Source organism: Mesoplodon densirostris, chromosome 8 (assembly GCF_025265405.1).
Source record: "Mesoplodon densirostris isolate mMesDen1 chromosome 8, mMesDen1 primary haplotype, whole genome shotgun sequence".
NCBI lineage: Eukaryota > Metazoa > Chordata > Mammalia > Artiodactyla > Ziphiidae > Mesoplodon > Mesoplodon densirostris.
This window is the reverse complement of record NC_082668.1, coordinates 64,957,292-64,983,837: the sequence shown is the minus strand read 5'-3', so window position 1 is coordinate 64,983,837 and position 26,546 is coordinate 64,957,292. Positions and strand designations below refer to the sequence as shown.

Genomic DNA, 26,546 nt, shown 5'->3' with positions numbered 1-26,546 from the left:
TCTGTCACTTCAGGGGAGAATGCCAACTGTGTTCAAGTCGGCAGATAAAGTGGCTGCATTCAAAGCCAAACTGGAATCATGGGGGTGACGAGTGAACATTGGGATTTTTGACATGTTTCAAACATTAGCAGAGATTTTGAAAGAGACTGAGCCAGGGCCCTCTTTCTCCCAGCTGGTGCATGGTCACCTATCTCAGCTTTCAAAAGAGTTTGAGCATTACTTCCCAACCACAATAGACCCCCAAACTGGGAAGGAATGGATCCACGACCCATTTGTGAATAAGCCAGGTGAATCAACTTTGTCTGTGCTAGACGAGGATCAACTGCTTGAGATTGCAAATGACGGTGGCCTTAAAGTGTGTTTGAGACAACTTCAAATCTCCATATGTTCTGGATTAAAGTCAAGGTGGAATATCCTGAGATTGCTACAAAAGCACTGAAAAGCCTGCTTCCATTTCCAACATCCTATCTTTGTGAAGCAGGGTTTTCTGCAGTGACAGTGACCAAAACAAGATCACGGGGTAGACTGGACATAAGCAACACACTTTGGGTGTCACTGTCTCCCATTGCCCCCAGACGGGACCATCTAGTTGCAGGAAAACAAGCTCGGGGCTCCCACTGATTCTGCATTATGGTGAGTTGTACAATTATTTCATTATATATTATGATGTAATAATGATAGAAATAAAGTGCACAATAAATGTAATTCACTTGAATCATCCTGAAACCATCCCCCCGCCGCCACCCCAGTCCGTGGAAAAATTGTGTTCCATGAAACTGGTCCCTGGTGCCAAAAAGGTCGATGACCACTGCTTTAGTTGACACGCCAGGTAGCAGATATTATTATTGTTGTCATCGTTGTTGTGATTATTTTAACTATTCCTGTGCCTTAATATTCAAGCCTAAATGATGATAATATCTAAAAGCAACTCCGGGCTTGCCTGTGGTTTGTTTCTTAGGCTTGTGCCTGAACTGAGCTTTATGTATCTATTCAAACAGTAGCTTCTGGCTTGACAGGTCAGTGTGTCCTTAGATGTATGTAATCTTTGACAACACTGGTGGGGTTGAATTGGAGTAACAAAGGACTTATACCCATTACCTTGGGTCTTTATTCTCCCAACTTTATGATATTTAGAAATGAACTCCAGGGAGTCAGGAGTGGCATGAACTAAAGATCAAAGAACATTCCAATATAAAATGATATGCTGCTGTTAAGGAATAGTCTTCTACAATAGATTAATCATGAGGGGAATTATAAATATTTCACATACTAATTATATTAGTTTATGGAGATAAAACACCATATGAAGTGTTCCCAGCGCACTCAGCAAGTTAGATGCGCTTTGCATGTTAATTGACTTACTTCATCAAGGCTGACAATCATGAATCCCTGAAGATGACAGGAATTATTATCATGATACTGAACATTCCTGATCTTTATACCAGGTTGACACCTACCTTTCCCCAGGAGTTCCTTTTCTTTGGATGGTATCTTCAGTTCTTGATATTTTAGCATGCTGAAGTAGAGAACAGTGCCTGACGTATTATTAAGGATGCTAAGGAAAAAGTAATGGGCTCCATAAAAAACGACATCAAATAAAACTTCCTAGAATTGTACTGGATGCTGAAGTAAGAAAAGTGCTTTCTTCGGGGGGCATGGGATGCTTCCCAACTTGTTTTTTAATGGTAGAAGTAACTATCATATTGAACACTTTAAAAATAGAGAATCAACCAGCTTGATTTTCTCAGTATCACTGAGGCAATGAATGAATGATTGATTGATTGATTCAGTCATTTATTTGGAAACATTTATTGAGCACCTGAGATAAGACAATGAACAAGGAAGATATAGGGCTTGCTATAAAAGAACTTAAGATCCGGAGTGGTAACTGCCATGTTAGGGAAACTATAGGATACCAAAGAAAAGAACAGCAGATCCAATCTATCTCATCGAAGAGTATATACTCTAATGGGAGGAAACAAGACCTACAGTTATCTCACTCCTCATCTCTGGAAAGAGATGGTGTTCACCAAATCTCCGTATCAGGAATTCACTGACCATCTTGTAAAGACCCACACCAGAGTTTCCGTGCAGAGGACCCAGGCTCCAGCTGCAGCTACCACATAGTTTTCTATGAGAAAAATAAAGTGAATGAAGCTAGTTTTAAAAAAAATGAAATGAAATATGGTGGAAACAAGTAGCACAGTATGTAAAATTATGTAACAAACCAGACCCACATTTTTTTTTTTTTTTTTTTGTGGTACACGGGCCTCTCACCGCCGTGGCCTCTCCTGTTGCGGAGCACAGGCTCCGGACTCACAGGCTCAGTGGCCATGGCTCACGGGCCCAGCCGCTCCGTGGCATGTGGGATCCTCCCGGACCGGGGCACGAACCCATGTCCCCCGCATCGGCAGGCAGACTCTCAACCACTGCGCCACCAGGAAAGCCCGAGACCCACATTTTTAACAGACATGTTTGGTGACCAAGCCCTTTAGTTTAATTAAATCTCCAATGAAGTTTCTTTCATTGGTCTATTATATATTATCTTTAGTTATCTACTGGACACTCCATTTATATTCAACATTTGTAAAATCTGTCTCTGTATTTCTCCTCTACTCCAACTGCTGATTTGTTTTCTCCTCTTGTGTTAAGGAATATTACTACTACTCATCTGATTACACAAGCTAGAAACCTTTGAGTCACCCTTAGCCTCTCCCTCCCAGTCATCATCATTTCTATTTCCTTTGTTGCTCTTAATATCAGCCATTTCTCTCTCTGCCCCTCGCCCTGACCACCTCCTCATTATTTCAGTCAGCTGACTCCTTCCTGTTATTTAGGGTGTTGCTTAGATTGCATTTCTTTAGGAGGTCCTGCATTGATGGTCATCACCTTTCTGCAATTTGTCTAACTGTAATCTCCCAGTAAATATGTGATGAATGAAGGGATGAAATAAAACTGCTCAGGTTAGTACAGTTCTTCTTTGTACCATTTATATTCTTTTATTTCTCAAACATAGACTATAATAAAAAGTACAGTTAGCAGGAAACAGTGAGTCACATTCTAATCTTAGATGGTTCAAAATCAGTGTGGAGTAACTGACAAAGCAGAGACTTTGTGGCCACATCAACTTGGATTTGAAACTCATCTCCGCCTCTTAGTAACTGCTATTGTCTTAGCACTTCACCAAACCTCTTGTAATACTTTAATTTCTTAATTGGTAAAATGGGGATAATAGGACGTATCTTTTAGGATGATGATTCAATAAGATACACTTTAAAAACGTTGCATAATACATGGGTCCCTGTCTTCCTTTAGAATATTACAGAGACTTAAGTATCTCATTATCAAAAAAAGTGACGATGGAGAGCCATGGTTTTAAGTGAATTGGTTTTATCTATATTTGATTATGTATAGAACAACTTCCCTTATTTTGAGAGTGGTAGTGATGGTGGTACTTTATTTGATTCCTTTTCCTCTCATTTTACTACCACTTTTCTTAGCCAGTGAACATTTATAACTCAGTTAATTAAGGATAGTAAGAAGAAATAAAGCCTTTCCAGTATGATAATAAATGTACAGTGGATCCCCATATAGCTAACAGATAAAGTATGAACTTCTCATCCTGCATTCGGGTACCTCTAGGTCTGGTGGAAGATCACCTTTTCAGTCTTACTTCCTTTTATTCAAACCCTAAACTTTAGCCAACTGTCCTTCCTCTCTGACTTATTTAAATAGCACTGATCCTTCTAGACCCCAAACCTCAGGACCCAGGCCTTCCCTGCTACCCTCAATAAACTTGAGACTTACTGGTTTTCTGCTGCCCTTAGTTTTCTCTTCTTCCTCTGAACGGATAGGGCTTAGTGCCTCTGCCTTCATTCATAATCAGCCTTGCACTGCTTTGTTACATTTCTTGTGCAGGACAGAGCTATTACTTATCCTTTTTATTGCTATTTAATGTTTCCTCTACTTATGGCTTGTTTTGCCAATTATATTGTCAGCTCTTTTGGCACAGGGGTGATATACTTCTTAGCTTGTCAAGTCAGGAGACTTGATAATATTTGGATTTGTTGGCTTATTGATAGATGGTGTAAAACAGATATATCTATAAACGTTCTGAATGGCTCATGGTACCTTGTGTCTTACAAGAATACTCTTAACAGATGCTAGTTCCAAAATATATAAAAAATGTTTCTGTACACAGTAAAAATTTCAGTTTATTTATGATTTTTTTCAATAATAGGACCCATCCTCCCTTCCTTTTCTTCCTTTCTTGTTACAAACATAATTACTAAGTATCTTTTATGGATTAGATACTATGTCAGATACCAAGAGTTAAAACACTTGAGAGCTTGCTTGAGTAATTTAAGAGATACCCAAATTTAAGTGGCCCTGGTAGCTAAGAAAGCACCACAGGTATTATGTAATTTGTCTCCTTAAGCATCTGTAAGGCAGGTCAGAATGTTGATGACTGTAGAGTGGATAGATGTTAAGAAACCAGTTAGAGATTTTGCTCAATGGCAGGTCCTACCTACAGACCTCAATTCCCTGCCTTCTGGACAAGTGTTCTTTACACTGTGCTCTCCTAGCCATCATGATAAGCACAGGAAAGGAACATTACATGGTGGAAAAACTGACCTATTAATTGATGCTACATCATGGGACAGCTATTGGGACGCTGGATACTGTGTTAGCCTGTAAATTACCCCCCACAAGAACCTAGGAAATTAAATGACTCCATTTCTTTTTCCTTTAAATATGCTTCCATCTTGAATTTTTAATTGTTTTAGCAAATGGAAACATTTGGTTATGCACGTTCTTCAAGGTTTTTGAAAATCCATAGCATTTAAATGTGCAATAGAAATGTTCTAATTAAGATAAAGTAGCTGACAACTAAAGCATAGTTAAAATGAAATTTTGTATATCAATGATTAATGAATGTTAGAACTTTCTACACAGGTTTTTATAAATTTTAAAAATATATTTAAGCCAAAGACTTTTGAAATGTTTGGGAGTAATTTTCACGTATGCCTGTATGTATCATTGAGCTCCTGTTACATTGAAACACTATCAACACACTTTGGAAGTGATACAGCAGAGGAAAGGATAGCACTCCTCTTGCACTTCTCACATCCAGTTCATCAGCAAACCTGGACAGCACCATCAGCAAAAACCCAGTCAGACCGCTTCTCAGCACCATCAGCGCTATCATTTTAGTCCAAGAGACTGACATTTCTTTTCTCTTCCCTACTCTTCTCCCTTCTTGCAAAGTGATTCCTTACAGTCTGTTTTCCATACAGCAGTCAGAGTAAAGTTCTCTGATATTAAAAAAATAATAAAACATCTCATGAAATACGTAAACAGATACAATAGAAATACAAGAGATTATACAAGAAGAAATTTAAACTTTATAGATTTAAATAAATGTAAAAATCATGAATCTAAAAATTTACCAATCAAATCTTACCACCCAAAGTCAGTATTTTTTTTTCCAGAAGTGTTCCTCCTGTTCCTACATATAAAAAATGAGAGAGAAGTAACTAACTAACTAACTAACTAACTAACTAACTAACTAAATAAATAAATAAAAATTTAAAAATCATGTTTGGGTCAATGATAGTATGACATCGTATCATGAAATCTGTTAAAATATATGTTTCAGAAATAATTTTTAACATAGCAAAACATGTATTAAAAGCAAAAAAAATTAAAATTGCAATAGTTTATACATATTGCAAAGTGAAAGAATAAAGGTAAATTCACCCAATATGCACTTATTATTTTGTCATTTCCCTAGTTAAAATCCTTCATTCTCTTTCCATTGCTCTTACCATAAAATTAAAAATTATTTTCATGTCTCACAAAGGCCCATAGACTTCCTCAGCATCTTCTCTGGCCATTCATTGAATTAATTGCCCCGGCTTCCTTGGTCCTTATTCAGTTCCTCAGCCTGCCAATTTTCTTCTTGCCTGAGCTACTTTGTTTTATATTTTAGGTCCATTATTTAGCCTAGTACCTTGCAAATAATAGATGCTCAATGTATACTGACTAAATGAGCACCAGAATGCAAATAGTGACCATCTCTTTTGGGGTGGTTGTGCATGATAATTAATTTATAATTTTTGTACTTAAAACATTTTCTGTAATGAACATGTTTTCTAATTATCAGAAGGAAAAAAATGGCATTCTGGCATTCTAGAATTGGAGACCCTGGTAGGTGAAATTCAGCAAATCAGGAGGAACTTAGAAATTAGATTATCACAAGTAGATCAAGGGTCTGTACAAGAAAATCACTTCAGTGAGGAATTGCATTCAGGTAGGATGGGTGGAGTGTTGGGTTAAGGGAAGCTGGTCCATCCAGAGTTGTGCTTTCCCATTAATTTATGGCTATTTAATTTAAACTTAAATCAAATTGCATTTAAAATTTAGTTCCTCAGTTACACTAACTATACTACAAGTGCTTGATAGCCATAAGTAGCTAGTTGCTGCTGTATTGGACAGTACAGATATAGAACATTTCTTTCATTGCAGAAAATATTGTATCACAGAAAGTACAGGATCTAGAATCCTGGGAGTAGATATCAAGGAACAGGAACTCAAGATAGGCAACAAAAGAATGAAGAAAGACTAAGGGAGTGAGGCTGGGCAACGTGTCTCTAGACAAGGAATTTAAGTATTGAGCAAGGTGACACAGCTGGAAGATGGCATTCACTCTTCTGTCAAAGGCTTGTTGAAAGTCCTGCAGGGAATTATTTAAGTATAAATAACAACCCAAATTGGTATCTGTGTTAAATTGTGTTCTATATCCCATTATGTGATAAATGGTTTCGGAAGGTTGGGGGCTATTGAAAAAACTTCATGGGTCAAGAGTGAGATAATTAGTCCATGAAGGATTTTCTCCTAGATTTTATATGGTGGTGGTTGGAATATTGAATGCCTGTCCTCTGTTTCTCAGTTCACTGACCCTTCATGCCATTTAAGGTATAAAAGTATGCATCTTGATAATAGTAGTCACACTCCTACAGTGCTTATGTATATTTTAACATCTTGTTTGACATATTAAGAAAATAGGATAAAAGGCAAGCAACTAGTGTATTCAAACTGAATCAAAGAAAAATAAAATCTAGAATTTCATTGTGTTGAATAATTTTGGATCCCTTAAGCAAATATGACTCAGATTGTTGGTATAACGTGCACTGAAAATACTTGAAGCATGTATAAGCATACAGTCCCAAATACCTAGGACGGCATTCACGTACTTTTACAGCACAAAGCTGTTTTGGTTAGACGATTATAACAGCAGCTTACTTATACTTTTGGTGAGATGGTAAGCTAATGATGTAGCCATTAATTTGAATTTAGCAGACATTTTAAATATAGGTTTCTCTTACAGAGACAAAAGTTGCAATTTAAAGCTCTTTGGTGGTCTAAAAACAGCTTAATTCTGTAGTAGCATGGTAATAAGTACTAATCCAGCTTATACAGTGATTGTAGTATGTCATGTTTGTGAAAGATTGCCCAACTGCTTTCTCTGGGTTTTATGTTAATTTAAAAATATTAAACATAAAACCTTGTAACATCTTCATGCTGAGATAAACTGTTCAATTTAACTTGTGCTCAAGCAGCAGCTGTCAGGAATTATCTTGTTCCTAGTGGTTTTTGCTTTCACCTTGTGCCCTTTCCTGCCAGAGACACAGTGTGGGATGGTAAAGCTCACCTTGTTAGGATTTATTGCTTAAATAATACCTGAGGCAAGATGAACATTGGGAACCTAGGGATTAGCTGCTGATTGAGTGATGTCATTCATTGTATTATACACTTTTTTTTAATTGATGGAGGACGGCAAAGAAAATATGGCCTATGAATCTTACCCGCATTTCTTTTGTGGGCATCTTCATGACTTCTTTTTAGGTGTCATTGAGCTGAATATTTGAGGAGTTGCTTATTGTCTAATTTAACTTCCATTTTACAAGCAAAAAAGCAAAGAGAAATGTTTTACCTATGTTGGAGATAATTCCCACAGTTTAGAAGTAGTGAGCGCTATTTCGAGATTAGTTATAAAAATAAAATGAGTTTCCTGTTAATGACTGAACAAACTGAAGGAAGTGTTGGTGTGGGGAGTCCCAAAGGGGTAATATTATGAAAATCATTGCCATTTTACTTCTGAATGTATTGCATTCTCTCGTTTGAGAGCTTTTATTTGGAAGTCTCAATTTTAGATTTGGATTCCTTGATTATGGATCAGCTGGTAGGTAGGGTAAGGAGAGGCAGTATGTGGTAGGAGGAGAGTGAAGGGCTTGCCTTAGTTAAACATTTGCTGCAGATGTTCCACCCTGAGGATAGTTCTCTTGGAGGAAATGAACAATTGGAGTCTGACTAGAAATACATATATGATGGGTTTACTGTTTATGGAATGTGGCATATTTTTCCCTTCTACTTATTGCCATTTAATGAATATCCTCCCAAATTTGTAGTTTTATAAATGTATAACTTAAAAATTTGCAAGACTAGATCAGTGAGTGACAATATATCATTTATTTAGATTAATCAATTGTTAACATTTTGCACATTTATTTCTATCTATGAATATTTGAATATTTGTTTTTAGTGGCCTTTGGGCCAAACTATTTAAGAATTAGTTGCAGACATCATTATGCTTCACATGTTAATAATTCAACACCTGTCTCCTAAGAATGAGGATATTCTCCTACATAATTGCAGTAAAATCAATACACTTCAATTTAAGATTGATAAAACTTTACAATTTTATATTCAGAGTTTCCCTGTTGTTCTTACATCTTCTACAGCTGTTTTTTTTTTTTTTTCCCCATTCAGTATCCCATCAAGTATCACACATTGCATTTTGTTTGGGGGTCTTTTTATTTCCCTTTACTCTAGATTTTTTTCCTTTTATGACCTTGACATTTTTTGGAGATCCAGCCCATTTATTTTGCAGAATATTTGTCTGGCTATTTCCTCATGACCAAATTCAGATCAAGCATTTTTGTCAGGAATTGGTGATCTCTGTCTTTCTCAGTGTATCACATTGGGAAATACATGATATCCCTTTGGCCCATTATTGTTCATATTAAGTTTGGTCACTTGGGTAAGTTGATGTCTACCAAATTTCTCCATTATAAGGGTATGATTTTTTATAATTAATAAATAGATGGAAGCTGCAGTTAATGAGTTTTTCTTCCTTGTGTGTGAAAAACATTGGGTTTGCTCAGGTCTTAATGATTAACAATGAGTCATTGTTTGCAGTAGTTTGTATGTTGGGACTGGGGAGTGGGAATAGAGCCGGGTGTATTACTCAACTTGATCCACAAGTTGCCATCCGTTTTCTTTTAAGGAAAATATAGATTGACTGAGATTAAATTTTATTGTTCTCTCTACTAAAGATCAGATTTGTAGATAAGCAGGTATCTTCATATTTCAGAATTTTCAATCTAAATTTTAGAAAAGCTTTTACTTAGTGGTGGTGGTGGGAATATTTTTGGAAAAAATAGAGGACATTTTCTGAACATGAATTTTCTATTTGCTTTAGTTGAGTACAAATAGACAATTTTTAAAAATGCATCTCCTTGATAAGATTTTTTTACTTTAAAGCAATAAACCATAACATTAATACAGCAATGTGAGTTTAGAGAGGTGGCTGCTTTTTGGTCTTATGTGCCTTTTTTAGCCCATGAAGAAGACACTTGAATTCCTCTTTATGATGTATGCACTTATTATGTAATCATTCTTCTTATGTGAAAGGCTAGTGTTGCAGATCATATAAACACCTGAAGTTAGCCATTTGGCTTGTCAGCAAGGGAGAATTTATAGTAGTTGTAATCATGGTAATAACAAGGATGCTATTTTGTATTTATTAAGTACAGTAAAAAGCGTTTGCAATGTAAGTGGTCCACAACGAATTCATATCTGTGGTGTAATGAATAGTACTTCAGGCTTAGAAGACTGGGAATCTCTGCTTTGCCACTTACTACCAGTGTGATTCTAGGAAAAACCCTTAACCTTCTTGGACCTCATTTTTTAGAATGGGAATTAAAGCTGTAAGGGTCAAATGATGCTATATTATGTAATAAAGGTGGCATTCCATCAAAATTGTGCCATCTAAATGTCCTCAGCTGCTCAGGGACTGTAATTTGTCCCTCTTTTGTGTCCACATGTGTTAGCCACCTCATTAGTGAAATATTTCCAGGTTGTCCCAGACAGTTGTCTGTTTGTTCCTCTAGTACTTTGTTCATGCCACTGTTATTGGCAGCATACATTCTGCAGGCTGTCTTGTTCATCTTTTCTGTTCTTCCTGGCTTGACCCTGGTACCTAGTAGGCATTTATGATAAATGTTTGTGCAATGAGTGAGTAAATAGACACTATTTCATTTATAACCATGGATAGGTAGACTTTCAGTTTCCTTTTTTCCCCCCAAAGACAAGTAACAAGGCTTTCTTCATTTTTAAAATTTATGTTTTATATAAGGGATATTACAGAGTGTACATATGGTGCCATTAGCAGTCCAGTAATCGAGAAGAAAATATAAAAGAAAAAACCCCACAAATATTGCAGAATATTTAAAAGGGGGGCATAAGAAAACATGCCAAGAGAAAAAGCCCTCACTAGATAAGTCTATTGCATAAATCAAAAGGGTTTATGTCATAACACAAACACGTGCCATTCCTGCTCATATATTGAATTTCAGTAGTTGGTTGCATAAAGAAGTAAAGTGTAATGAAACTGGCAAGCAAAGTATTCCCCAGTCAGCCTTATCTTTGTTCCATTTGTCCTTCAGATGGAGCTTTTCTAGGCTTTTTTCAATAAAATCCATCCAGCTTTTTTTTTTTTTTTTTTTTTTTTGCATCTCTCAGTAACTGAGCTGAGAAGACCGATGAGATTCAGGGCTTTTATAGTTCTTAGCAGCTGCTTTTTAAGAGATCAAAACTTAGAATGCTGCTACATGGTATTAAGGCTTAACTCTTGATGTGTCCCTATGGGGGATATGTTTTCCTTGGGGTAGGGTGAAGAAAGAGGAGAGAAGGTACAGGATGCCCACTTCAAGTATGCTCGGGGTGGTAACCCTAATTTCCTTGTTTCCTAGGATTCTCTTCGCAAGCTCAGTGCTTAACCTGACTGAACTGGCTGCCCTTCGGCCTGACCTTGGGAAATTGAAAAAGATTCTGTACTTCCATGAGAACCAATTGGTATATCCTGTCAAGAAATGTCAGGAGAGGGATTTCCAATATGGATACAACCAAATTCTCTCATGGTAGGTATAGATTGTATCATTATATTTAGTCACTTGCCATCTTTTTTCCTTATAGTTAGCTTTTAAATCTGGAGACCTCCTGTACACTTATTTTAAAAATACCTTAAATTAGGAGCAAATGTTTAAACATACCTTCCATGGTAGGAATTACTTGTGCCTCTGCAATATGTACATATAAGAGAACAGCTAATCCTTTTATAAAATACATATGTGTAACAATCTAAATGTTGAACTAATTATCCAACTGTATTTTCTACAACATTCAAAATAGAATCAAAGGGGTGACAGGGACCTTCCTCAGCCCCTGATTCCATCATCTACTGTGTGAGACATACTTTTAGAAAAAGACAGTCAACTTTTATTTACCAGCTACTTTCCATGTATCCAGCTGAAATCAAAATAGAAATTTACAGAGGAATAAACAAAAATTAAAGCATAATGGAGCAAGGGGTTTTTGTCCTTTTTTTCCCTTATTGTTTGTAAGAGAAAACTATGGAAAATGAATCTTTAGGAGGGTTTTTTTCCCCTCTTGAGTCTTCTGAAACTGCATAGCCTTAAAATACCATGACATTTCAAAGGTGATGGTCCTTCTCTACTGTTACTTCAACAAAGTGTATCCCCTGAAGCTTAGTTAATGAAAGAAGTTAATAACAACTCTGAAACAGCTTTGCTATTGGATCCCATCCACATAACTGCAACACTCAAAGGGAGTCAGTTTGGCAGTGATTGAGTTCAGTTTACTCACCTTTTTTTTTTTTTTTTTGCGGTACGCAGGCCTCTCACTGTTGTGGCCTCTCCTGTTGCGGAGCACAGGCTCCGGACGTGCAGGCTCAGCGGCCATGGCTCACGGCCCAGCCGCTTCGCGGCATGTGGGATCCTCCCGGACCAGGGCACGAACCCACGTCCCCTGCATCGGCAGGTGGACTCTCAACCACTGCGCCACCAGGGAAGCCCCTACTCACCTTTTTTAATAGTTATTAGCAACTGGGATTGATGATGTGTTTAAACAGACTCCCAGCTCTTTTGCAAGTATATTCCATAGTTTCACTGACATAGAAAAACAGCTAGATGGTAATGCTTCTGTGTTTTGAGCATTTTGTAAATGTTTTCCTGCAATCATTTTTACAAGCTGCTTCAAATGAAGTAGCAGTGCTATCAAAATAGAGTGGAGCTGCTTCACATCAAATGTCTCATAAAAAAAAGCAACTGTTTTAAAATTTCATAATAAAATTAAAATTCTTTATTGTATATTGAAACAGAGGAGGAAAATATGTTTTAAAAACAAAAATAAAATCATTTTGTGCTTTAGCAATATGGAAAACATTTGTAATATTCTTTTGGTTTCTTGAATTAGCATCATTCTTTTCCTCAGATAGTGTGTGTTTATTACCCGTGAGAAATAACTGGGGAAAAAAATTAAGTCTATTTTTCCCTTTATGGGTGGCTTTAAAGTTAATGGAAGTTACACCCACTCATATCAGAGAGGAAATGCATGAAAAAGGATATTTCTGTAAACTATCTTGGAACTTTTATTTGGCATAAACTTTGTTTTTAAGAATATAAGTAGTTGAGTTGAATGCCGTTTGAGGGCAGATAGCTAAAAAAATTTTTAGCTCACTACCCCTCATCTCTCTGTTTCAGAAAAGATCGTTTTGCTCAAAGGGAATGAAACTATAAAAGCTTATATATAATTTTTCAGCATTGCTCTTCTCAAGAACGTAAACTGATAGACGAGCTTGGAGAGAAAGAAGTGGGCTTGATCATTGGTGGGACTCTTAATGAGAAAAAAACTGGCTTGCAGTCGTCCAGAGGAAAAATAAGAGTGTCAGAAAGCAGTCCTGTTCAGATTCAGTTTGAAGAGTATGACTCCAGCTTCCTAAAATGTTTCTTTAGTTTTCTTGCTGACTTCTGCTTTTGTTGGCACTGTCAGGTTTCTTTCTTGACTGTGTGACAGTTAAGGACTTCAGAGATGACTGACATAAGCACTCACCTTAAATAGAGGTTTCACTAACCCTCTGACTGATGAACACATGCCATAACTATGTATTATGACCTGTGGGTCACTATTACGATATGTGATATATGGTGAAAACAGACTAGCTGTAAAACATCCTTCAACTTTTGGTATATTATTATATTGGCTTTCTTATTGCTTGGTATTGTGTCAGCACTTCTGTGACACTCTCTTGTATTATCCATGTTGTAATCACTGCTAATCCCAAGTTTGCACTAGGTTGCAACTAAAAAAAAAAATACTTGTATGGGAAAACAATTTTGCAGGAGTGAGGGGCAGATAGGGGTGGCAGGTCAACATTCCTTTTGTTAGTTTTTCATTCCACTATGTATTGATAATAGAAACTTTGACTGTCTCAGTAAATGTGAATTAAACTGAGGACTTGCTGTGGTATTCCTGCTCTATAAGCTCTGTTTATTCATTTGTGTTTTACAGTCTTGTGGGCTTGCATGTCTTCTTTTCAGTTTCCTTGATGTTCTTTACAGGGTGAAATAAAACTAACTGCTTTTTCTATTTGATCTTGTATACCTTCTTATCAAAGCATTTATATGCATTTTATTGAGATCCAGTGACACTGAGACACTGAATCATGGCTTAAAGCAAAGAGGGTTATTTTAAAAAACAAAACAATGATTTATTAAAATGGTTTTTTGACTCATAAAGGGAACATAGTACATATTCCTGTTTATCCAGCTCACCCATAGTTATCATTTGTGTTCACTGGTTTCCAAGAAAATGTTGTAGGCAAATTTGGAAACTACTAACATATTAATGACACATAAACTTTGTTTTTACATTTCCTTCTAACTATGTATTTTAGATTATTTTTAATAAAAAAATACTAAGGAGAGGATCACAGCCTTTGCATCAAAAGCAACAGCCAATATTGTATTTCTTTCATTTAATTCTGAAGGTCCGTGGTGTTGTGGTCCTTTTTAATACATTATGTAATCAGTAGGACCTAGTGGTATGGATTTCTGGATCCATTTTTACCAATTTCTTCTATTTCTCTGACTACTCCAAATCTAATATAATAAAAAAATAAGTTATTTGTAGAGTTTCTATATAATCCTTCCTGTGTAGTCTCAGAACTTTAAAAAACGTAACAGTTTCTTGAAGCAAGGGTTAAAATGAGAAATAGACTTTAACCACATGTTATGAAGGTATGCTCTTAGTATGAAATAGCTTTATCTGGATTAATCTCCTTGAAGGCAGTGAAAAGTATGGCAAGTGTTCTGTTCTCAGTACTGTGGTGTAAAACGAAGTACATCACTGACATAGAGACCCAACATGGGTAATAGGGCCACAGAGAAAAAGGTCCTCCTGTACTTGGTGATAATATTGAAAATTCCTGGCGTTGTGGAAAAATACATTGGGTTGGCCAAAAGGTTCCTTCGGTTTTTAAAGTAAAAATGAAAGACATATTTTTCATTTTCACCAAGAACTTTATTGAACAACATATTCACTGTTTTGTTCCACTACCTTCTGCCGTCTTTCAGGCAGCTTCATAATTCCGTCTTCCCAAAGCTTTTTATCTTTTTGAGCATAGAACTGTTGCAGGTGCCTTTTAGAGTCTTCCAGGGAATTGAAATTTTTTCCATTAAGAGAATTTTGTAAAGACCGAAATAAATGGAAATCCGAAGGTGCAATGTCTGGTGAATTTGGCAGATGAATCAGCTTGATCCCAGTCAAGCTGTAACAGTTTTTGCCTGGTCATCAAAGAAACGCGGTCTTGCGTTATCCTGATGGAAGATTATGCGTTTTCTGTTGACTAATTCTGGATGCTTTTCATCGAGTGCTGCTTTCAGTTGGTCTAATTAGGAGCAGTACTTGTTGGAATTAATCGTTTGGTTTTCCAGAAAAAGCTCACAATAGAGAACTGCCTTCCAATCCCACCAATACACAACATCACCTTCTCTGGATGAAGACTGGCTTTTGATGTGGTTGTTGGTGGTTCATTTCCCTTGCCCCACCATCTCTTCTGTTCCACATTATTGTACAGTATCTACTTTCCATCGCCCATCACAATTTGTTTTAAAAACGGAACGTTTTCATTACGTTTAAGTAGAGAGTCGCACGCAGAAATACGGTCAAGGTCTTTTTCCGCTTAACTTACATGGAACCTAAACACCAAACCGATTCACGTAACCAAGCTGGCGCAAATGACTTTCAACGCTTGATTTGGATATTTTGATTATGTCAGCTATCTCCTGCATGGTGTAATATTGATTGTTCTTAATTAATGTCTCGATTTGATCACTATCAGCTTCAACTGGTCTACTGGACCATGGAACATCGTCCAGCGAGAAATCTGCAGCACGAAATTTTGCAAACCACTTTTGACATGTTCAGTCAGTCACAGCACCTTCTCCATACACCACACAAACCTTTTTTTTTTTTTTTTTTTGCGTTTCAGTTGAGTTTTTACCTTTCTTGAAATAATAAAGCATAATATGCTGAAAATGTTGCTTTTTTTCTCCCATCTTCAATATTAAAATGGCTACACAGAAATTCACCAATTTTGATTTTTTTTTTTTAAAGGCACGCTGATATGACAGCTGTCACAATGCAATCTAACAAAATTATTAAGTTGAAGACAACTAAAGTGCTACTGGAGCCATCTTACGGAAAACACCAAACGGACTTTTTTGGCCAACCCAATACTTTGGTTTGAAGCGTCATAGGATCCCATTAAATCACTTAAGTCCTCTCCTGCCTTTCCTCTCTGATGCCAATAATCTACCTTCCCTTGATATAATGCTAATGAAACTAACTTATCTATTAGAGTCATTTTGATAAATACTGGTAGGAAGTGCAGAGTTCTTTGCAAACCCAGGGTGCAGTATAAACTCTGATTAATAAAGAAGTCTTAGGCTTATAAAAGTAACTGAACAAGTGTGGGCTCACCATATGCATTTATCCTTTCCCTTTGCAGCCTGGTGGCTGATATGGTGGTATTCAACTCGGTTTTTAATATGGAGTCATTTCTTACTTCTATTGGAAAATTCATGAAGCTGATTCCTGATCACAGACCCAAAGATCTGGAAAGCATCATCAGACCCAAGTGCCAAGTTATTTACTTTCCCATCAGGTTTCCTGATGTGAGCAGGTCAGTATGTTTAACTCCATTTTCAATATTGTGTCATAAATTATTCCCCAAATGCGTAAAAATCGGTGATGTTCTTGCCAATTTTGAATTTTCAGCATAAGCATGATTAGTTAGAGAATCAAGTTCTATTTCGCCATGCTGTGATTTACAAAGATTTTAAATAATCATGTGTCCAACCTGTCACTGAATGGTTAATTCTGATACTGAGTTCTTCCTTTCTTTTCTCTTATTTATTTGTTTGCCAAAGCAAGGTGCTTTGGCTTTTAACACTTACTGTTTTATTTGTTGTTTTGCTACAGAAGTCATTGTCAAGCATAGGTATCAACCTTTGTATTCAGCTTATGCCCATTGGTTTATATGTATAATAGTAACTTCTAAGTAAATCAGTGTTAAATTTTACTGCTTAGATTACTTTCATTTCCCATGCTGTTTTTTCTGTTTTTTTTTTCCCCTTCTCCCGTTTCTTATTATTTATATTATCTTAGTAAAGAGTTAGGTCTTCTATATTGGGTTGTAAATGCACTTAATTGCCATTTCTTTTTCTCAGTCACTAAGGATATTTTTTATTACCCTTATCGCTGGGCCCACCCTGAATTAGCAATGGATGATGTGGCTCAAAGGGAACATTCTAGAATTCCTTTTCACTTTTGATTAAACCTAGGAAAATTGTTTTTACTACCACCAGGAATATTTTCCCCTTGTGAATAGAAAGTTTACTTCAGTGGGACTCATACTAGCTGGGGATGCTGCTGTTTTGTAACTGACTGTGTCCTTAAAAAGAGTTCAGGGACAGCTGTTTCTTCCCCATCCTTGAAATGAAGGCAGGAGACAATTTAATGTCCACATGTGCTATGCAGGAGGTCAGCATTAATCTCTATGTTCTGGACTTACTGAGTTCACCCAGATTTTGCTGTGGGGACACCCACTCTTCCACACCCCTAATACTGATTTAAGTGTCTTACTAGTTAATATTGCATTGAAGAAAAATCTGCCTAATACCAAATCAAGCTAGTGAGTCATAAAATTTAAGTTAGAACAACTTGCCTGATCCTTACTTTATGGAGTTCAGAAAACAGAAGGCCGGAGAAGCAGACTGGCTTGTGCTCACACTGCTGATTACTGTCAGAGACTGTATTAAAATTTAGACTCTATGACTTTGGATTAAATTTTCTGTTAACTATCTAATCTTCCTGTCAGTATAGGTCATTTGTCAAAAATATTTAATGATTTATTTACAGTTTTGAAAACTATAAAGCTAAGTGAAACTAAGATCACAATTGATTTTCATATATATGTAAATATGTGTATAATATGTATTTGTAATATATAATTTTCATATGTGTGATGAGAGAATGTCAACTTCTGAAAAATATGATTGTTATACTTTAGATCTGTGATTAACTAGAACACAGCTTATACTTTAGATCAGGGGTCCCCAACCCCTGGGCCTGTTAGGAACCGAGCTGCACAGCAGGAGGTGAGTGGTGGGCAAGCGGGCGAAGCTTCACGTGCCGCTCCCCCTCGCTCCCCATTGCTCACAGTACCTACCGCCTGAACCATCCCCCAGTTCATGGAAAAATTGTCTTCCATGAAACCGGTCCCTAGTGCCAAAAAGTTGGGGACCGCTGCTTTAGATCATATTTTGAACCTTATTTTTTGATATGCTTTAAGTTTTTCACATAATAATATATCGTCAAAATGCACATCTTTAAGTGAATAGGTAGTTATAGCACATCTTAATTATTACTGCTATAGAATTCCAAATAAATAGTATGTTTTAAAATTCACTTGCATCTGATATAGTCCTACAACATCCTATGTTTAATACACCTGTGGCAATTGAATAGTTTATTAATTTGGACTGTATTACCATGAATAAATCTAGCTAAATGGAAGAAGGTTAAAAAATATTGTGGCCAAGATAACATTCATAAGCAAGGTCTTAGCCCAGAGTGTTATTTGAATTATTTTCAAATGGTAATTTGCTTTATCCAACCCAAACTCATATAGTGTAAGTAAGTGATTCTTTGCATGAATGACAATCATTCTAATGCCTGCAGTCTTAAAAGAGTATTATTTTGTTGAGATGTTGAAAAATATTTAGTAATTCCAAAGGCAAAATAACCAAGGTGATTAAACATAAAAAAATTTTGAACGCTTCTATCTTTCTCTCAAATTTAATTTAAAAACAAAACACAACATATACTTAAATTATTAATATAATGTGCTCTAATAATATATAATATAAGGTATATTAATCAGGGAAGGGGAAAAGCCATATTTCAGCAAAATATTTGAGGATTTACAAAGTTGATAACTGTTAAAACTCAGAGCATGTCTGTCATACAGAAATTCAGTATTGGGCTTGTAGTACCTGCTGTACCTATTACCTTCCTCACCCCTCCACTGCCTCATTCTCAAAGACCAGAAAAATAGCAAGAAAGAATATTCACTTGAAAATATTTCATTATATGTACTAAAACATTTTGAAGTAGGAAAGCTCTTAAATACTGTAGTTAGTCATGCACATATTTGAGTCTTGACCACCACTTACTAGCTCTGTGACCTGTGCAAGTGTAATGACCCTGAGCTTAGGTTCTTTAATGGTTATGATTATATTTACCTTATCCCCTCATAGGCATGATGTAGCTATTAAATGAAATAATGTGTGCCAAATGCCCAGCCAAGTGCCTGGCACATAACAGAACCTTAATAAAGTTTAATTCATCTTATTAACTCCTTCATCCCCATTGTTTTATAACCTAGCACATTTATTACCACCTGAATATAAAGGACTGTCTTCCCCTTTGCCCTCTTTTAACACGTGAAAGTAAAGAAGTACTCTGCCAAAGGAACAGCCTAATATAAATAAAGAGGTTCCTTTATATATTCCTTTTATCATCCTGACTCAAGCAGCCTTTTGGCTTCACCAGAACCTAGCATCCAGTGATGGTAAGGAGCCAGCTCCTTATGTTCATTCTTCTCTTGTCCTAATTTTCCTCCTTCTTTCTCCAGTTTAACTTCCACATTCTGTCATCATACTTCCTTTCTTGTGTGTACTCTCAAATCTTTTGCACCTTTTCTTTAATATTTGATTAGGAGGAAAACCTCCAGCCGTACTTATTAGCCTACTCTAAATTCATGACCCCTAAATCCACATGGACCTGTTGTGCTGCATGGCGAGTGTACCATAATTCCCCTGTTCTAAATAACTAATCATGCATTTTCCTTTCTTTGTAAGCTTTTAATACCAAATCTTCTGTCTTCCTTCTCAGATCATGACTGAAAAAAATAGAAGCAATCAGAAGAGAATTTCTATATGCTGCCACCATTACATCTACCCAATTATGTGCTTCTGGGTGCATATTTTTTATCTTCACACCTGTAACTATTGATGGATTGACCTTACTTCTGACTAAGGCCCTGTTTCCACTTCTTTGCTGGAGCCCATCCTTCTTGCATACCTAAAAATTATTTTTCTAGCAATTTTTTTTCTCTGATCTGCGCCATCCGTTTGCCTCTTTTCTGGATGGTTCCTATTCGCATATAAAAAATGCTATTTGTTTTACATCTTAAAAATATTCTCTCTTGATTCCACTTCTTTCTCTGCTACTACCTCATTTCTTTATTTCTCCTAGTAGCAAAACCTCTTGAAAGAGTTGTTTACACTTGTTTCCAATTTCATTCCCATTGTTCTTTCTTAAAGCTACTCCACTGAGACTGTTTTTGTCCAGGTCCCTGATGACTTCCATGCCTCTAAATCCTGTGGTCAGTTCTCAGTCCTCATCTTACATCACACATCAGCAGCATTGGGCACACCGTGACACAGTCTTCAAGTTGGCTTCCAGGACACAGGTGCTGCTTCTCAGGCATATTGCCAGTTTCTCATTATGACCCTGATCTTTAGCTTTGGACTGGCCTTTCCCACTCTTGACCCATAAGGGGTTAGTGGAGGAAGAGCCCAGGATTGAAATGAGAAGAAAAGATAAAAGAGTCAGGAGGTCATCAATGAGAGAATTATCCTATGGAATAAAGGGAAGAGAGTTTTAAGGAGATGATTGGTAGTGAATTCAGAGGCATGAGGTTAAATAAAGTGATGACTAAAATTATCCTTGAATTCAACAATTAAAGGGTCAGTGGTGCCCCACCCTGCATCCTGTTAACTCACAAAAAAGTTTCATATGTTTTTTTCTGGTAGGGAGAGAAACAGCCTTCAAGTCTAGGTGAGATCTCTTTTTCTTTCTCTTTCTCTTTCTCTTTCGCTCTCTCTCTCTCTCTCCCTCTCTCCCTCTCCCTCTCTCACACTCACACACACACACTCACAGACACACACACACACAGAGAGAGAGGCTCTGCTCCATATTTTAAAGATGAAGGCACCAAGACCCAGAGAAGTTAAGTGTCTTCTGGTAATCACACAGCTAGATATAGACAGAGCAGAAACTGGAACTCCTATCTCAAAATCTCCATCTGGTGCTCAGCTCACCACTTATTGTGAATGCAGTTTCAGAGGTCTTGATTATCTGATTTTTCAGCTGACAGCAGATTAGCAGCATCAAATTGGGGGTGCGATAAAGGCAGGCTCACTGACAGCAGTGAAAAGTGACAGCTGACTGACAGCTTGACAACAAGGGAGGAGAGAGATAAACTGTTTAAAAAAATATATGAGAAGTGAAAAAGCATGGCAGCCTGGAGCCATTCGAGGGCAGTACAGGCAACTCTGCACATGGATGAACCCCTGCAGACATTCCTCCATGATTGTATAGCTTGTACATCAAATGGATAACTGTGATTTATTAAGAAAGATTAAATAGTAGCTAGTAAATTCTCTTTAAGAATATAGGGAAATTCATAACCCACTTCTGGCAGAAATTATAAATGACAGCAAATGGAGCTAAATGTCATGTCTTACTCTAGGATGTACATGAACCATGTTCACCTAAAGGAAGATAATAAACATCTAACCCTTTTTCATGCAGTTGCAATGTCTGTAAGCTTAGGTGACCAGGGAACATTTCAGTAAGACACCTTTTTTGGATTTTTCTGACTGGAGCCTTTTCATGTACCATATCTCCGTTTGCTGCTAGGGTGTATATATATTGGCTCCTTCAGCACTGAAGGCATCCAAGCCTGCCAGATAGATGATCGGTAGTCAACAAAACAGATTTTATAATATTAATACCATGTCTTAGTCCTTTTAGTCTGCTATAAGAAAATACCATAGATTGGTGGGGGGCTAATAAACAACAGAAATTTATTTCTCACAGTTCTGGAGGCTGGGAAGTCTAAGATCAAGGCTCTGGCAGATTTGATGTCTGGTGAAGGCCTGCCTTCTGATTCACAGATGGCTGTCTTCCCACTGTGTCCTTATGTGGTACAAAGGGCAAGGGAGCTCTCTGAGCTGTCTTTCATAAGGGCACTAATCCCATTCATGAGGGCTCCACCCTCATGACCTAATCACCTCCCAAAGCACCCATCTCTTAAAAGCATTATATTGGGAGTCAGGATTTCAACATATGAATTTTGAAGAAATACAGATATTCAGCTTGCAGCATACCAAAATATAAATGTGATCTCAAGACTTAGTGGGATGAGACTCACAACTGGAATGTACTGAAGAGGATGACTATTCTGTGTTAAAGGATATAGATTAGATTGAAAATGAAGGAATTTTTACTGTGCATTTCAAGAGGGCAAATTTCACATAGAGCTCCATGGTGCTGATGGTGTGTGATGGAGAGGAAAAAAGGGAGCAATTCTGCAGCTTACTGAGCTAGATGTTGACTAGAGGAAGCCAATATTTTCCTACTCTAGATCATGCAACTGTCATAAAGGCAAAGCCTAGTAGAACTAGGGAATTTTATATATCCAGACCTTTGCACAGGTCTCAGTCTTATGAAATCAGAACATCTGAGGAATTTGCAACTTGCTTTCTGACAGTGTCATCTTTAGAAGGTAGAGCTAACCATAACAGCTAACCTTCCTGAGTCTTATTTTCGCCCAGCATTATGCTAAGCATATTATACATATTTTAGCATTTTATTCTTCCAACAATTCTAAAAGATATTTTCCATTTATAGTTGAAGAAACCCAGCCATACAAATGTAAGTAGCTTTTTGCCTACACTCATACAGATAGTAAAGGTATAGGTAGAAATCAAACACATTTTTTTACCCTATTTTAGAACCCAACCTCTTAAAAGTCTTTCTACACTGCCTGTCCTGAAAAGAGAGGTTTTGGACCCTGGTATGTGATTTTGGCCAGTGAAGAACAAATGATTTATAAAAGAGAATTGATGGCGATGTTGAGTGAAAGGGAACATGACATGGTAATGTTATGAAAGAAAGAACACAGGTCTTAGAAAGCAGACTTTCAAAAGATTGAAGTTTTGAAAAAGAGGACACCTGAAAAGGAATGAGCAATTAAAATATATTTGTCCAGCGTCCTAATGGAGAACTGTCTGTGGAGCCGAAAGCCATAGTGTGAATCCTGGCCCTGTCGCTTTCTATCCAGTGAGCTGAGAATAGAACCTCAACCCAAGTCCAGTTAACTCCTTATGGAAAAGAGACCGTGCTTTTCTTGACTTAAGGAAGAATGAACAATTTTAAGAAAGAATTCTCATAGTCAAATTGAAAATTTGCCTAAAGAAGCAGAATAGGAAAAATATGTCAAAGAAACAGCTGTAGACTCACACCATTATTTCATGTATAAGAAAACTATTTTATTTTTTCAATTTCTAGGTATCTTGTCATTTATCCAAACTCTCTTCCCTTACAAGTTAGCTTATAGCATGACACCTGTCTTACAGGACAGTCCCTGATCCATCATATTAGATGATAAGGATGTAGCTGATTACATACATCTGCACAGCATCAGACTTCTTCCATCTGTCTCCCTTGTAATATTTGGTACTGAGGGCGTATCCATGATTTTTATGTAACTAGATAACCTCCACCCCCAACAAATTGGACCACATAAGAATGAATTGTAGAAATACAGTGAATTACAAAGTGGCATCCCTTATCCTTGAAAAAGATCATGTTTTCCGGAGGAATTCCATCAGGGAGCTTCAAAGTGGATATCATCTGCTTCAAATAGCATTCAGTTGGATTAAAGGTGAAGAGAGATAAATGCTCAGGCTGTCAAGGCCTGATACTTGTATATGTTTGTCATTTGCCTGCCTCCTCTGTCCCATTGTATTGTGAAAAATGAGTTTAATTTTTTATTATGGTTGCACACAATTAACATAAAAAGATCAAACGTATGTGTTTCCAGTGGAGACCTTAAAAAAAGTCATTCATTCATTTTTTTTTTCATGAGGGGATGAATGGATACTGTATCCTTGGGAGTTGAAGTTTGGACTTGGAGCTAATTGAAGCATGTATACTTTGGGTTGAGAAATATGTACTTATCTGGGTTTCAGGTCCAATTCAGTCAACACACAGAACATCAAGTATCAACCTCACTGTGATTATTAAGAAAAAATTTCATATGTTTCTGTGATCATTTCATTATCTATATATTCCTATTTTCCATAATATTGGATTATCAGAGTTGCCATAGAGTAAAAAAGAGTGGATTTTACCTGTGAGTTTCCTCATTTCATAGATTTTTACTTCCTGGGAAGAGGGGTTATATGAAGAGCATCTCTGCTTGCCTCCTTCCTACATTTTTGACAGCAAAGGAGGGAGGAGAACAATGTTGGTCGTTTGGAGTAATCTCATTTATTGAAACTTTAAGAATTTCTCTGCACATTTCTCTCCACCTTTTTCCATGTAGCTAAAATGTGAAGCCAAACAGAGGTTTATGGACTTTGCCTATTTTAGAAACAAAAACAGGAGAATTTTAAAAACAGTGTGGAAACTTTAAATGAAAACTCTCAGGCTGTGCAAACAAAGGCGAGGAGCCTAAGGGCTTTTTGAAGAATTCTTATTAAAGAAAACACTATTTTACATTGCAAAGCAGATGTGTCAGAAAACAATAGCAGATCTGTAATTTGAGAACTTGTGGATTGATAAGACAGAAGGCAGCCCCCATGGCTCCCCACTGAAAACTTTCTGTTTTCTGTAGTCCAGAGTTCTGCTTTTGGGGGGGGGGTTGCCAGAAAGCACCTTAATCTTCTTACCACATGTGGTCATATTTCTCAGATGTTTTGAGAAAGTATTAGTGTTAGAGTATTAGTAAAACTACCGCCTTTGCTCTATGAAATAATGAAGTGTGGGTACTGTCTTCTTTAATATTAATCTAGGTCTGAAGTAGAAGAGTTTTGCTTTTATAAATTTAAACATCTCCATATTTGCTAACAATTATTTTTGTTCTCCAAAATGACTATAAAAATGTGTTTCTTTTGAATGTCATTAAAAAATTTTTTTTATAGAATCAGTGTACTTTAAAAAAAACTTTTGATAAACATTCCAATGTTTAACACCACTCACTGTCAAGAATCTCCTTTGTATCTAATGCAAATCTTTCATGCTGCGATTGTATTGTAACCACCTTCCTCTTACTCCCCTTAAGAGAAGAGAGTTTGGTTTCAGCATATATATACCATCCCTCTGTTGGTCTGAAGTTACGTAGAACGAACTTTTGCTTTTTCAAATGTACTTTTTAAAGAAATTATTATCCATGTTAATGCCTAATTATAACAGATTTCTGCTCTCATCAACTTAGGTAATAATAGTAGCCTCACCGAAAAAAGCACTCTGAATTCAGCAGCAACAACAAAAGCCTATCCTTTTGTTATAGGATGATTTACCCCTGTTCTCCTCACGTATAGAGAACATTTGAGTTGATTTTACATCAGAGATTTGATGTACATTTTTTCAGGTCCTCGTAGTCCTGTCCTAAGATATTTGGGAGGTCAGAAGTAAAGGTCACAGATCACAGGGTAGAGAAATAACTAAAAATCTAAGAATGTTCTCAGGGACTGCCTCATCAACCCAAAGGGAGTCATGGAGCAGGGCTGTTGCAAAATGGAGATGAATGTCATGCGACAAACTCAAACCACAGCAAAAGGTCTGCTTAGGCTTTCTTTCCCTCTTCAGGCTCAAAGGGCATCGCCAAGCTTCCCTATAGAACAATGAACGATCATTAGTGTAAAGCCATCAAGGCAAGAGCGAGTTACGTTATATACTCTTGTTTATTACAGGAGGGCTATATGCAATGCATATTATTTAGAAAGATTTCAAGTAAATGACTTTGATGTTTAAAGGATCAAACTTTGGTTATCTTTCTAAAAATCACTTGTTCAAATCATTCCATTCTGGGTAGTGCTGAATAAAAGATGGGAGTCAGCAGTATGGTGTACTGGGATTCTCATTTGGCTTCTTACCACTTGCTACCACTGTTCAGCCTAGAATACATTACTTAACCTCCCGGAGCTTCAGTTTTACCGTCTGTAAAATGGAAATTGAAATAGTACCTGCATCTTTGGCTTATTAGGAGGAGGGAAATAATTACTACCATATGGTGACTGAGCTCAGTGCCTACAACCCAGTAAGTGTTACATAAATGTTAGTGGTTTTATTATGATTCCCATCATCACCATTGTGGTTTTCAGTTGACAGGATTTTTGACAGGTCGCCCGTTCAGTATGACTCCAAGCTGAAAAGTAAGGGGGAACAAAATTCTGAAAACCCTAGTAATTTTATAGAATACCTGAGGATCTGAAGTTTACTACTAATTCAAATAAAGGTAGGGACTGTCTTATATCTTGTCAGTCCCCATCACACCAGCCAAATGCAATACTTTAGCAGTGTGAGTACGCAAGAGAAAAAGTCACATGTGCCGCTGTCCACATCTGCCTGGCATACGCATTCCTTGTGGTACTGGCGTGTGGAATGGTGAGTGGGTACAGAAGTCATTTTAGTTCAGTGTTTTGTAAAGAATGTTGGGGGTGTTTTAGAAAACTTTCCATTAAAAAATAAACAGCTTGGAATGTACCATTCAACAGTAAGCTACCGGAATAATCTCTCACCCAGAATGGCTTATTCCCTAAGAAATTCCAGATAAAAAACTTTATTATATAGGAAATTCTTTAAAAATGTGCTTCAAAGTAATTAGATACAATAAAATATACTTAACAGTAATTTAATTCTTTGAGATTTTATTCATCCCATTGTTCACCCATCGTTTATTAAAAGCTTGCTATTTGCTTACC

At 36.8% G+C, this 26,546-nt stretch overlaps 1 protein-coding gene across 8 annotated transcripts in view; it reads left to right on the top strand.

The window, feature by feature from the left end:
* The window catches only part of GTDC1 (glycosyltransferase like domain containing 1), a 388,315-nt gene that overhangs the window by 165,869 nt on the left and 195,900 nt on the right, over positions 1-26,546 (top strand). For 7 of the 8 annotated variants that reach the window (XM_060106833.1, XM_060106834.1, XM_060106835.1 and 4 more), the window contains 2 exons: positions 11,097-11,264; positions 16,214-16,387. In XM_060106833.1, coding sequence (XP_059962816.1) covers positions 11,097-11,264; positions 16,214-16,387 — 342 coding nt within the window. The remainder of the gene's footprint in view (positions 1-11,096; positions 11,265-16,213; positions 16,388-26,546) is intronic. The other variant, XM_060106839.1, reaches the window with a different exon arrangement.